This window comes from Mytilus californianus, unplaced genomic scaffold, assembly GCF_021869535.1.
Source record: "Mytilus californianus isolate M0D057914Y unplaced genomic scaffold, xbMytCali1.0.p SCAF_7, whole genome shotgun sequence".
In the NCBI taxonomy this organism is placed as follows: domain Eukaryota; kingdom Metazoa; phylum Mollusca; class Bivalvia; order Mytilida; family Mytilidae; genus Mytilus; species Mytilus californianus.
Genome location: NW_026262723.1, coordinates 36083530 through 36098899, shown reverse-complemented (window position 1 = coordinate 36098899; position 15370 = coordinate 36083530). Strand labels below are relative to the sequence as shown.

The window sequence follows — 15370 nt, the reverse complement described above, 5'->3', positions numbered from 1 at the left end:
TGATGTATTTGATTTATCTCCCTTACACTGCTTTAAATTATGTTTTGTACTAAAGTATTTGTCCATATAAAAATGCTTGTTTTTTGCCCCTTTTTTGGCCCCTAATTCGTAAAATTTTGAGGCAATTACCCCTAAAATCAATCCCAGCATTCCCTTTGTGATATGGAACCTTGTGGTACAATGTCAGAGAGATCCATACACTAACACACAAGTTATGTCTGGAAGTTACAAAAATGCTTATTTTTGGCCCCTTTTTGGCCCCTAATTCCTTAACTGTTGGTACCATAACCCCCAAAATCAATCCCAACCTCTCTGTTGTGGTATTGAACCTCATGGTAAAATTTCATAGAGATCATTCACTTAAACTAAAGTTAGAGTGCGAAAACCAATGTGTCTTCAGACGACGACGACGCCAACATCATACCAATATACGATCGCAAAATTTTTTTGCGGTCGTATAATTACTTAATACAAGAAATAATTGGAACATGATGCTGTGACGAAGTCTCCCAAACAAAGCTCCCATAATTAGTCATTCCTAGGCAGGGGGTGGGAGTGACCCCAGGGGATTCCCCTTTTATTTCATTTGATTTGTTTTATTGTCCCATACAAGAATATATATGGTTTGGCGGTGGGGATCTTGACCGTTTAAAAGTTCTCAAAACAGGATGGGGTGGGGTGACACCCAGGGACCTCCCCTATATTTCATTTGATTTGTTTTATTGTCCCATACAAGAATATATATGGTTTAGGGGTGGGGATCTCAACCGTTTACAGGTTTTCAAAAAGAAGGGGGTAGGGTGACCCCTGTTGACTTCCTCTATATTTCATTTGATTTGTTTTATTGTCCCATACAAGAATATATATGGTTTATGGGTGGTGATCTCGACCGTTTACAAGTTCTTAAACAGGAAGGGGGTGGGAGTGACCCCAGGAGACTCACCTTTTATTTCATTTGATTTGTTTTATTGTCCTGTACAAGAACATATATGGTTTCGGGGTGGGGATCTTGACGGTTTACAAGTTCTAAACAGGATGGGGTGGGGGTGAAACCCAGTGACTCCCTCTATATTTCATTTGACTTGTTTTATTGTCCCATACAAGAATATATATGGTTTAGGGATGGGATCTCGACCGTTTAAAAGTTCTCAAAACAGGATGGGGTGGGGGTGACACCCAGGGACTCCCCCTATATTTCATTTGATTTGTTTTATTGTCCCATTCAAGAATATATATGGTTTATGGGTGGGGATCTCGACTGTTTACAAGTTCTCAAAACAGGATGGGGTGGGGGTGACACCCAGGGACTCCCCCTATATTTCATTTGATTTGTTTTATTGTCCCATACAAGAATATATATCGTTTATGGGTGGGGATCTCGACTGTTTACAAGTTCTTAAACAGGAAAGGGGTGGGAGTGACCCCAGGGGACTCGCCTTTTATTTCATTTGATTTGTTTTATTATCCCATTCAAGAATACATATGGTTTAGGGGTGGGGATCTTGACCGTTTACAAGTTCTCAAAACAGGATGGGGTGGGGGGTGACACCCAAGGACTCCCCCTATATATCATTTGACTTGTTTTATCGTCCCATACAAGAATATATATGTTTTAGGGGTGGGGATCTGAACCGTTTACATTAATGAGTTCTCAAACAGGAGGGGTGGGGCTGATCCAGAGGGACTCCTGCTATATTTCAGTTGATTTGTTTTATGATCCTGTGATCATTACTGAAAACCGTGTGTGTCTATCACTTACTGTTTTCAAGATATAGTCATTTGAAAATTAAAAAATAAATAAATCCCATAGCTGGTTCTATAGTAAATCCTTCCCTTCTGTTGGCCCCTCAAAATACCCCTAAATAGACCTCAAGAAGAAAAATAATAAGAACTGAGCAAAACAATAAGTCTCCAAACTTTGTTTGGGAGACTTAATAGCAAATAGTGTAATTACGAATTTTGTTATAGTCCGATTTTCTGATGCCGATTATGTAATAGGCCGAGTTTATTATAGTCCAAGTTTGTTGTGGGCCGAGATGAGATACCAGGATACTTTCAATACACTCGGGCTTTTACCTCTTTAATAAACATTGTAAAAATCGTAGTATAAAGCATTGAAAAATGTTCATTCATGAAATATTTTAAACACAGTATTTATTTTCTCTTCAACCGGGGGATGGGAGGAAACCCCTGAAACCAGGATTATAGTACTCCCGTTGATATGGATCTCAGGCATGTCTGGGGAATAAAAGCATAACGTAGAAACTGCTGTCTCATGTAGATGTGTATTGATTTTACATTCCGCATAGCGCAGATCAGAGAAGTAGTGTTTGTGATAGCCATTTTCAAAATGAAGTTGAATTATTTGAATTATCGATGAACATTCAGTACATTTTAATTCAAACTGTAAGCTAATCAAAATAGAAGTAACTCAAAATTTCAAAAGCATCTTCCTAGAATTAGTTGTCAAAACACCAGTACTACATTATCTAGGAGTAGAACACACATCCTAAAGTAAGATAGTCTGTCACTTCCAGTTTGAGGCTGATGCTTTAGGAAAGTTTTTGCTATAAACTTTCCAAAAATGTACTCCCCCTTTTTTTTTTTGCTTTTGTGCAATACACTATGCTGTTGCTCATTGACCCCCCCTCCCCCTTTTTTTTCCAAAAAAAAAAAAAAAAAAAATTGAAAAAATTTTCTTTTTAATTTCTGAAATATGAAATTTCCCTCAAGATATGGTCATAATCTCAATTCAAATTTCCAATGGAGTTTGCAACCATAATAACCCATTTAAATATATCATAAAAGTCTTAAAACTGAAAATGACATACATAATCATGGCTAAAATCAATATTCCTTAATCAGCATTTTTAAATAATAACTTCTAAAAATAAATAGACAGCTAATCACCTCAAGACAATACAACATTTCTTTATACATTATTTAAAACCAGTGTAAGGGAGGTAATCCAAACATAACATTGTACTTTTTTTTAATTAACCATTAACCAGGAAACCCTTGTTTTTCCCCCTTTTTTGCCCCTAATTCCTAAACGGTTTGAGCCATAACCCCCCCCCCCCTCCCCTCCCCTCCCCTCCCCCCTCCCCAAAGCCAATCCTAACAATCTCTTTGTGGTATGGAAACTTGTGGTATAATTTCAGACAGATCCATACACAGTTCCACAAGTTATTGTCTGGAAACTAGGAAAATGCTTATTTGGGCCCCTTTTTGGCCCCTAATTCCTAAACTGTTAGGACTATAGCCCCCAAAATCAATCCCAACCTTCCTTTTGTGGTTATAAACCTTGTGTTTTAATTTCATAGATTTCTATTAACATTTACTAAAGTTATTGTCCAGAAACCAAATGTCTTTGGATGACGCTGACGACGACGTGATACCAATATATGACCGCAAAATTGCGGTCGTATAAAAATTAATCATTTTGAATTGAGAAGTATTGTAATTTAATGAACCAAATAGAAAAGTTTTTTTTGCTGAATGCTCTTAAACCATGCTTTTTAAAATATTCCAAACTAAGTCTCAGTAATAATATTCAGAATAATATTATTTAATACTTGCAAACTCCTTAGATAACAAGAGTGCACACGCTGAAATGTCTGACCTTCTTTACTAATCATTGATATTATGTTGATAGTCCTAAATATAAAGCTTTATTACAACTGTCACATAAACTTAACATTAACCAAGTAAACTAAACATTGACCAATGAACCATGAAAATGAGGTCAAGGTCAGATAAACCATGCTAGGCAGGCATGTACAGCTAACAATTCTTCCATACAACAAATATAGTTGACCTATTGCTTATGTTTTAAGACAAGAGTGCACATGCTGAAATGTCTCGCCTTCTTTACTAACCATTGATTTTATGCTGATAGTCCTAAATACAAAGCTTTACTACAAGTAACACATAAACTTAACATGATCCAAGAAAATGAGGTCAAGGTCAGATAAACCAAACGAGAAATACATGTACACCTTACAATCATTCAATAAACAAAACATAGTTGACCTTTTGCTTATTGTTTCTAAGAAACAGTCTTAAACAAGAAAACTTAACATTGACCAATGAACCATGATAATGAGGTCAAGGTCAGATGAACCATGCCAGACAGACATGTACACCTTACAATCAATTTAGGCATTAAATATAGTTGACCTACTGCTTATAGTATATAAGAAACAAACTTAACCATGAAAACTTAACATTGACCAATGAACCATGAAAATGAGGTCAAGTTCAGATGATACCTGCCAGACAGACATATACACCTTACAATCCTTCCATACATCAAATATAGTTGACCTATTGCTTATAGTTGAAGAAAAACAGACCATAACACAAAAACTTAACACTGAAAAAATGAACCGTGAAAATGAGGTCAAGGACAATGGACATATGACAGACGGAAACTTCGTAACATAAGGCATCTATATACAAAGTATGAAGCATCCAGGTCTTCTAGCTTCTAAAATATAAAGCTTTTAAGAAGTTAGCTAACGCTGCCGCCGCCGCTGCCAGATCACTATCCCTATGTCGAGCTTTCTGCGACTTTTAGGCTCGACAAAAAACAGACCAAAACACAATAAAATGCTTCGCTGGGCGCAGCTTGATACGACCGCAGAGGTCGAACCCTGAACAGTTGGGGCAAGTATGGACACAACATTCAAGCTTGATACAGCTCTGAATTTGGATTGTGATTAAATATTTGACACAGCATAGGTTTCTGACACAGAAAGAATGTGGTCTAAGAATTTGATTTTTTTTAATTTACCTATTATGGTCCAATGTCCAAATCAAAATACATGGTTAGATTCAGCATATCAAAGAACCCCAAGAATTCAATTTTGTTAAAATCAAACTAAGTTTAATTTTGGACCCTTTGGACCTTAATGTAGACCAATTTATAAAACGGGACCCAAAATTAAAAATCTAAATACACGGTTAGATTTGGAATATCAAAGAACCCCAATAATTCAATTTTTGATGAAATCAAACAAAGTTTAATTTTGGACCCTTTCGACCTCAATGTGGACAAAGTTGATAACGGGCCCAAAAATCAAAAATCTAAATACATGGTTAGATTCAGCATATCAAAGAACACCATATATTCAATTTTTGTTGAAATCAAACAAAGTTTAATTTTGGACCCCGATTTGGACCAACTTGAAAACTGGGCCCATAATCAAAAATTTAAATACATGTTTAGATTCAGCATATCAAAGAACCCTAAGAATTCAATTTTTGTTAAAATCAAACTAAGTTTAATTTTGGATCCTTTGGACCTTAATGTAGACCAATTTGAAAACGGAACCAAAAATTAAGAATCTAAATACACGGTTAGATTCGGCATATCGAAGAACCCCAATAATTCAATTTTTGATGAAATCAAACAAAGTTTAATTTTGGACCCTTTGGACCTCAATGTGGACCAATTTAAAAACTTGGCCAAAAATCCAAAAACTAAATACACGGTTAGATTCAGCATATTAAATAACCCCAAGAATTCAAGAATAAAACCCCATTGAAATTGGTCAAGAAATAAGCAATTTATATGAAGTATCTTCATTTGCACAATACTGTGCAATTAAATATTTCTTGCTATTGCGCAATACTGTACAATTGACAATTTCTTGCTATTGCGCAATACTGTGCAATTGAAGATTTCTTGCTATTGCGCAATACTGTGCAATTGAAGATTTCTTGCTATTGTGCAATACCATGCAATTGAAAATTTCTTGCTATTGCACAATACTTATTATATAATAATTTACACATCCTGTTTGGTGTGTATCTCCTACCATATCATTATTATTTGCTTTTAAATATAAATCAGAAATAACCAACTTAAAATGGAAAATTTTAAAAGAAATAATAGGAACAAAAGAAAAAAAGGAAAAAAAAAAAATCCCCCTCCCCCCAAATTTTTTGAAACCCCTTATAATTCATCACACCCAAACTCAATCCCAGCCTTCCCTTTGTGGTATGGTACCTTGCAGTACAATTTCAGAGAGATCCATACATTTGAACACAAGTTATTGTCTGGAAAATAGAAAAATGCTTGTTTTTTGCCCCTTTTTGGCCCCTAATTCCTAAAATATTGAGGCAATTACCCCCATCATCAATCCCAGCCTTCCCTTTGTGGTATGGTACCTTGCAGTACAATTTCAGAGAGATCCATACACTTGAACACAAGTTATTGTCTGGAAACTAGAAAAATGCTTATTTTTGGCCCCTTTTTGGCCCCAAATTCCTAAACGTTTCGGCAATTACCCCCAAACTCAAATCCAGCTTTCCCTTTGTGATATGGAACCTTGTAGTACAATTTCAGAAAGATCTATACACTTACACACAAGTTATTGTCCTGAAACTAGAAAAATGCTTGTTTTTTGCCCCTTTTTGGCCCCTAATTCCTAAAATATTGAGGCAATTACCCCCATCATCAATCCCAGCCTTCCCTTTGTGGTATGGTACCTTGCAGTACAATTTCAGAGAGATCCATACACTTGAACACAAGTTATTGTCTGGAAACTAGAAAAATGCTTATTTTTGGCCCCTTTTTGGCCCCCAATTCCAAAATGTTTCAGCAATTACCCACAAACTCAATTCCAGCTTCCCCTTTGTGATATGGAACCTTGTAGTACAATTTCAGAAAGATCCATACACTTACACACAAGTTATTGTCATGAAACTAGAAAAATGCTTGTTTTTTGCCCCTTTTTTGGCCCCTAATTCCTTAAATTTTGAGGCAATTACCCCCAAAATCAATCCCAGCATTCCTTTTGTGATATGGAACCTTGTGGTACAATGTCAGAGAGATCCATACACTAACACACAAGTAATGTCTGGAAGTTACAAAAATGCTTATTTTTGGCCCCTTTTTGGCCCCTAATTCCTTTACTGTTGGTACCATAACCCCTAAAATCAATCCCAACCTTCCTTTTGTGGTATTGAACCTTGTGGTAAAATTTCATAGAGATCCATTCACTTAAACTAAAGTTAGAGTGCGAAAACCAATGTGTCTTCGGACGACGCCGGACGACGCCAGACGACGACGACGACGACGCCAACGTCATACCAATATATACGACCACAAAAATTTGTTTGCGGTCGTATAAAAACTTAACACTGAGCAATGAACCTTCAAAATGAGGTCAAGGTCAAATAAAACCTGCCAGACTGACATATATATTATAAAATATTTCCATACACCAACTATAGTTGAACTATTGCATATAGTATTAGAAAAAAAGACCAAAACTCAAAAACTTAACTTTGACCACTGAACCATGAAAATGAGGTCAAGGTCAGATGACACCTGCCAGCTAGACATGTACACCTTACAATCATTCCATACACCAAATATAGTAGACCTATTGCATACAGTATAAGAAAAACAGACCAAAACACAAAAACTTAACTATAACCACTGAACCATGAAAATGAGGTCAAGGTCAGATGACACCTGCCAGTTGGACAATTACACCTTACAGTCCTTCCATACATCGAATATACTAGAACCTATTGCTTATAGTTTCTGAGATATGGACTTGACCACGAAAACTTAACCTTGTACACTGATCCATGAAATGAGGTCAAGGTCAAGTGAAAACTGTCTGATGGGCATGAGGACCTTGCAAGGTACACACATACCAAATATAGTTATCCTATTACTTATAATAAGAGAGAATTTAACATTACAAAAAATCTTAACTTTTTTTTCAAGTAGTCACTGAACCATGAAAATGAGGTCAAGGACTTTGGACATGTGACTGTTGGAAACTTTGTAACATGAGGCATCCATATACAAAGTATGAAGCATCCAGATCTTCCACCTTCTAAAATATAAAGCTTTTAAGAAGTTAGCTAACGCCGCCTCAGGATCACTATCCCTATGTCGAGCTATCTGCAACAAAAGTCGCAGGCTTGACAAAAACTAGGTGGGTGTAAACTTTTCTATTGAAAGAGATTGTATTGGTAGCCGACTCTATTTTCCTTATTGAAAAGACCCAAGCAAAGCAAACAATCAAAATATATTGAAGGATATTGATATAAATCGCATTAAAAAGTCAACCCCTTGAACACTATCAGATAATATCATAAAAGTGGTGAGGATGCCAATGATACAATAATATGACTGAAACATATTTAGTAACACTGCAACTATTAGTCAAAACATGTTTTTTTCTTTTTAAATCCTATTTACAAATAAGGGTTCCTCCTGTTCAGCATAAACTGTATAAAATGTTAAGAAAATGCTGTGGGGCGCAGCTTGATACAACCCCAGAGGTCCAACCCTGAACAGTAGGGGCAAGTATGGACATTATGTTCAAGCTTGATACTGCTCTGCATTTGGATAGTGCTAAAATATTTAACACAGCATAGGTTTCAGACACAGAATGAATGTGGTCAAGGAACTGAAAAATCTGAAATTTTTATTTCACCTATTATGGTCCAATATCCAAAATCTAAATACACGGCTAGATTCAGCAAATCAAAGTACACCAAGAATTTAATCAATTTATTTATTAATGGACAATATTAGCTTTTTTATAAGGGTTTGCTTCATCAAAAAATAAAAATTATAAATTTAATATAGCATTCTGAAAATTAATTTACACAGAATAACAAGCAAACCAACAACAAATGTTTTAGTTTGTATTACCTCTTTCTTAATTTAATAGATTTATACTAAAATTGCTCAATGGAAAACAGACAACGAATTAAAAACCTTTTAGGCTTTATAGTGAATTAAGAAATCTGTAGTGCCATACCTTGACAACTGGGATATCCATTTGACCACATTCCACTTTTTTCACAATCTAGTTTGCTATACATGGTACTCAATTTATATCCATGGTCACAGGTAAATTCAACTGAATCCTCAAAGAAGAAAAAATCCTTCTTTGACAAAACTGTTCCATTATTTAGAGGAGGTGGAACTGGACACTGCTTCCCTGTAATAGATAGAAAATACATTTAACTAGTGTAATTTTCTATTTGATTTATCTGATATGCAAAATTTTTACAGTTCATTTTGGTTCCTTTGTTTACAATTTCCAAGTTTATTTCTACAAATGCTTAATGAGCTTAAGAAATATATACATGCATGCAGCCTGATGCTATTTAAATTCTTAACTTCACTTTAGAAAAAAAATAACATAACCTCTGAATATTGTTGCTTATATTTTTAAATTCACATACATGCAATGCTTTGGAAGTTGGAAGTTGACAAAATAGCCTTAATTTTTTTAGCAGGCTGTCAGTCATAGTTATGATCTAAAATTTGACAACAGGACTGCTGCCTGCCATATCCTTTTAACATTTGCCTGATAATAACAAAGCCTGAATTCAAATTGCCTAGTCATTAGATGCCTTCCTTAGTTACCATGAGCACTTTCACATATTCAGTGGTGTTTTGTCCATGTTTTTTTTACTTCAAAATTAAAATTGCCAGGCAGGGGTGCAGGTTATAGAGAATTGTCAGAAAGGAATAAGAAAAACACGATTTCGCGATGTTTGTCGATGAAATTGTAGAGGGTGTCCTTAGTTCTTTTCATATTTATCACTCTACCTAATATATATTAATATGCAATTTTTATTCAAAATCCAACATTAACTGAAACGTATCTATTAAAATCAAATGTTTCTTTCCAAATTTTTAATTATTTTCATAGCAATGCATACTTAAACTGGATTATGCTTGTAAACAAGGCTACAAAAAAAGTGAAGGAGTCAGCCTAGAACGAGCTTATGCATAACGATGTATAAACTACAAAATGTAATCGGTTATTGCTTCTGTTTTGTTGTTTCATACTGCTTCCTGTGTTTTGTTTTAGCGAAGGTCCTTCAAATATTAATGTAATGAATATACCTGACAGTATTTCATCAAATCTGAAGCTGTTTAGTTTTAAAGTCGTTTTCTTCAGTAATATCTATTAAGTACTGAATTTCAAAATTCTGGTATCAGACCACCAATTCAAAATCCCTATCTATTCAAACAATTTCTTAAGTTTCCACAGCTAACTAAATATTTTACCTGAAGTTTAACTTCATAGAAACCAGGTATATCCTGAATTGTACATGCATCACCGTTCTACATGCCAATTTTCAACATATTTTAAAAGTCTTGTAGCAAAAAGCGACCATTCAGAGGGCAACTGCTACTAAAAATAACCCCTGGTTTTCTGGAAATCTTAAATAAGTATACTATGGAGTGCATTAATCCTCTATTTTTAATGCAAACTCATGGTCAAGTAAATTTTAGCACAAAATGGTCTAAATATCTTTCTCTTTCACCAAAAGTTTCATTTCTGCAAATTTATTGGTTATCTTAAGTAAACAATGACATCAAAAGCACTATTTTTTGTCAGAGAAGGGCTACTTTTACACGTTCTTTATTGGAGTGGGTGAATTGGTCGTCTGACACCTTCTATCCCTGTTTGAGTTTGAAATTTACACATCCTATAAATCTGATATCTGGCTAATGTCAAAAACCAACTTCAACAATTGTTTATCTTGTGATTTTGGCTGATTTCAACACTCATGAAGTGTTCTAGAGTCATTTACAAGCATTTTCAACTTCTAATTGATGATTGAAAACAGAATTTTACATGAAAATACCATAAAATATCACACACGCTTTGAAATTATGGGAGTTCCCCTAAAAGTTTTCGACAAGTGAAAATCAATTTTTTTTCTGAATTCCAGGGGCGAGAACAATATACCAGTGGGGACTTTACAAGGTTGATTAAATATGTTTCATGGCTTAGATGCCTAAGCAATCATGAGCACTTATGTTTTATGGTTGTAATGGAAATCATCAGGGAGAGAGAGATTGAGTAGTAGGACATTTCCACATGAAAACTGGCAATCCTTGAATATTTAGATCAAAGTAGAACACACTCGCAAAGAATAGGGTACGAACTCTATACAAAGTTGACTGGCTAGTACTTATCGTAGATATACTACTTAGACCACTCAGCCCCCCTCTCCAAAGAGGTAATCAGGTAGTTTTAACAACAGTGCATTCCCATGGATTATGGAAGGCTGAAATTTTACTGCTCATTTATATCCAAACTCCAAGGGGTTGGCAAGTTCAAGAGCAGAAACTATTTTTGTACATATGCACAGGGTTGACAGGTTGATCTAAGTTTTTGAGCATGACTTTCAATGTACAATATTCTTCCTTGTTCACACCAAACCTTCTATCAAAGAGAGGTGAACAATTATGCCACATTCCAAGGGGTTTAAAAGTTAGAGAGTAGAGAAATCTTTTGTGTACATGTGCACAAGGGTGGCTAAGTTTATCTGATTTCTTTACCCTGACTTTCAATTAAGAAATTGTCTTCCGTGTTTGTGACACACTTTTAGTAGTGTTGCATAATCATGCCAAGTTTATTACCAACTCCTTGAGGCTTTAAAGTAAGAGTTTAATAAACTGCTTCGCTGAGCGCAGCTAGATACGCCCGCAAAGGTCCAACCCTGAACAGTTGGGACACAAATGGACACAATATTCAAGCTTTATACAGGTCTAAATTTGGATTGTATCAAATATTTAGCATATTATAGGTTTCTGAATAAATGTAGTCAAAGAACTTGAAATTGGTTATATGAATTGAATTTATATTCAATTAAAGATTTCTTGCTGTTGTGCAATACACTGTGCTGTTTCACAATACTTAGTAAATCTGTTGTCAGACTATAAACAATTAAAGTTCAATTAATTCTCAATGTCATATTAAAAATTTATGAAAATGTAAAGGGAGCTTACATCAATAGATATAAATAATTCACCAAAGTTTCATGAGAATTTCTGACAGCATTTTTGAGTTATTGTCCAAAAACTGGAAAATCCCCCCTTTTATAATGAATAAAACCCCATAACTCAGAAATGTAAAATGTAAAATTTATAAAATTCTATACGGAGCTTACATCAATAGATATAAACAATTCACTGAAAGCATTTTTGATTTATTGTCTGAAAACTGGAAAATCCTCCTCTTTTTTTTATGAATAAAACACTGTAACTCGAAAATGTAAAATCTAAAATATATAAAAATCAAAAGGGAGCTCATGTCAGTAGATATAAACAATGCACCACAATTTCTTGCAAGTTGGTGAAAGCATTCTCGAGTTATTGTCCGAAAACTGGAAAATCCCCCTTTTTTTAATGAATAAAACCCCGTAACTCGGAAACGTAAAATCTAAAATTTATAAAAAAACGAAAGAGAGCTCACGTCAATAGATATAAACAATTCACCAAAGTTTTATGCAAATTGGTTAAAGCGTTTTTGAGTTAATGTCAGACATGTTGACGACGGAGGGACGGATGGACAGACAGACAGACAAAGGTATACCATAATACGTCCCGTAAACGGGCATATAAAAAATAATTAAAGAACTAGATTTCACCATTCAATTGGCAGCGCCCTAACAAGTGTTACTTATACCTAAAATTTAATAATCACTTACTGACACAAGTGTGATTAATATGATATACATCTCCCTCTTTCTGTCCATTTTCACCATCAGCAAGAGAGATATTGTTAAATCCTTCTGCAGTATAAAGTACAAATCCATCATGGCAACCACATGTATATCCAGGTGTAAAGTCTGTGCATGCCTGATGACAAGGTCCAATACCACTATTACTATCACATTCATTTATATCTGGATAAAAGAAGTCATAATTTATATTTTGTAATTTCACTTTTTCAAGTTAAGACTTTCTGATGATTTTAAATTATACTATATTTTTTCCATTTCATAAATTGTTTTATGATAGTTTTATTGCAACATTACATTAACAAGTAAAATTCTACTAGTATATATAACTATGAAAAAGGCTTTTATCACAGAGTAAGCTGATTTTAATACCTAAATCTTTTTTTGTTTTGCAAAAATGTCAGATGCTCTTTCATCACCTACAAACATCCAGTTATCACAAATTTGTTAAAATCCTTTAAAGATCCATTAAAATTTTCTTAAAAATTAAAAAAACAAAAAACAAAAATGCCCTCAAGACATAACAGGAAATGAAAGGTGCATAACACTTAATATTTCAAGAATTAAAAATCTATAGTCATAAATTGTTTTGTTTGCAGTCTGTGGGTTAACATTGTATGTATTGAACATGACCACAATATGAATCATGATATAGAATTTTATTTAACCAATTTTCAGAACAAAAAACCCTTACCAGCTTCCAAATTAACTTCTAACATGATTTGGTTATATTTTTTTAATATATATTTAGCCTTTTCCTAAAGCAAGTAAGTTTAGCTAGACAATCATGTTCAAATTGCATATTTTCATTCAGACAGTCTTTCTGGAATTAACATAGGAATTAGCAAAGTCCTGAAAAAAGTTCAGTAGCAATAATTCAGTTCCTTTAAATTTAGATACAATAGGCATTTGGCTTGTTTTAATTTTCAAAACCATACTTAAAATTATTTCTGTAGAGCGAGAACCTAAACTTATTTCTTATGCAATCTATAAAATTGTTACCAGTATGCAAAATTACAGCTAGTAGAGAAAAAAAGTTATAAGTTATTGACATATTTATCTCCCTTCTACCACCAAAGTTGATAAAAGTCTCCAACATTTGCAACCTTAAAATCAATTGAATTTAAAAACACTCATACAATTTTACTTTCAAGTGACTGGCACTTCTTGACTCTCACTTTTACAGTTTTTTAATAGCCCATTTCTATACAATAATGTTAAATCACCTGTTGGAATATTCAAATTTTTTTCTTCAGTATATATATAATATATATGGAACTATTCCATTGAATGAAAAGTAGGAGGTAGTAAGGGAACCTTTATTCTGGGAAATTGGTGGTTGGTCATTTATGGTATTTTATACATTTGAAGTCAAATCCATTTTAATGGGATATCCCTCACAAAAACAATAACATATATACTGTACATCAGCATGAAACCTTTATAATTGTCCCTTTATAATTATTTGAATTACTTGAACAGTCAGCATTTCCTATTCTCTCATAACCATCTTTACATGTACACACACGACTTCCAATGGTGTTGTGACAATCCTCTGTACCAGGACAAGGCGAGTTTGAAACAATTGTGTTATTGCATTCATCCACATCTGTAAATGTAAAATTCATTTAAATTATTGAAGTTTCTATAGTAAATGCTGATTTATCTAATATTGATAAAAGAACCGAGTTCCAATAACTTGTCTGAGACATTGCTGGTATAACCTATGATATAAGTTTCATAAAAATCTGGCAGGATTGTACACATGACAGAGCTAACAAAGGTAATTTTCTATATTATTAATAGTTCCAAGGGGCATAACTCTTTTTAAAAATTGTTGATTGGCACTGATTTTGGAAATAGTCAGAGACAACATATTATATTTTAATGCTGATATATATCAACCTATGATATATGTTTTATAAATATCTGGCAAGAATTGCACATGCGAGAGCTTTAAGACTGGATGGACACCCTTTATTTCTATGTCCCCCACAACGCATCACGTGGGGGACAAAAATTGCGGCATTTTTACCAACTCAGGATCTTCCTCTCTTTATATGTGACCATATAGCCAAGCAAGGTTACAATTGTGTATACATGTATAGTATTTAATAAAACAATCCTAAATCACTTTTCTCACAAATCGCAGTTTTTTTCAGCACTTATGACCTTTATCTTTGGTTTAGTGACCTGAAAAATCATTAGGGATTTATACTTTTAGTAGCTTTAAGATATAAACCTCAAGATTATTACAGGTCTTCCTCTCATTATATGTGACCATATATCAAAGTAAGCTTGCAATTTAATATGTAGTATTTGATTTAGCATCTGGGAATGAAAATGATTAATGGACAGGTCAAAGACAATATTACTGTAAGCCAACTAATTTTCTTGAGCGATTAGTTTTCGCTTTTAGAAAATTAACGTGAATATAAATCGTCACAAATATGTTAAACTTCGATCTTCTCTTATATTAATACATCAATGAAATTAAAACATTGCGAAAATAAATCGCAGCGACGTCAAATTGAAACGGCAATATGCGAAATAAAGTATCCTAAAAATAAGTTGGTTTATAGTATCCCTGTGCCTGTGCTACTTTGTAGCATGGGATATAAATAAATTATAAGGGTCTTTTACCCTCTGAATAAAATTCCTTTGTATTAATATGCAACAACCACCAGATTAGCATAATTATGTCTAGCTTTTATAGTTTTCCTGTCAAAGGTCATGGTTCTCTCCAGGCATTCCGGCTTCCTTCATCAATAAATAGTGGCCACAACAAAATAGCCAATAGTGCTGAACGTGGCGTTAAACACCAATAATCAATCAATCTAGC

General features: G+C 34.0%; 1 protein-coding gene and 1 long non-coding RNA gene across 2 annotated transcripts in view; one reads left to right on the top strand and one right to left on the bottom strand.

The window, feature by feature from the left end:
- The window catches only part of LOC127710082 (uncharacterized), a 467780-nt gene that overhangs the window by 346465 nt on the left and 105945 nt on the right, over positions 1-15370 (bottom strand). The window contains exons 17-19 of the mRNA XM_052215826.1: positions 14003-14137; positions 12496-12693; positions 8796-8978 (exon numbers count right to left, since the gene is read on the bottom strand). Coding sequence (XP_052071786.1) covers positions 8796-8978; positions 12496-12693; positions 14003-14137 — 516 coding nt within the window. The remainder of the gene's footprint in view (positions 1-8795; positions 8979-12495; positions 12694-14002; positions 14138-15370) is intronic.
- The window catches only part of LOC127710106 (uncharacterized), a 137278-nt gene that overhangs the window by 101174 nt on the left and 20734 nt on the right, over positions 1-15370 (top strand). The gene's annotated exons all lie outside the window — the stretch shown is intronic.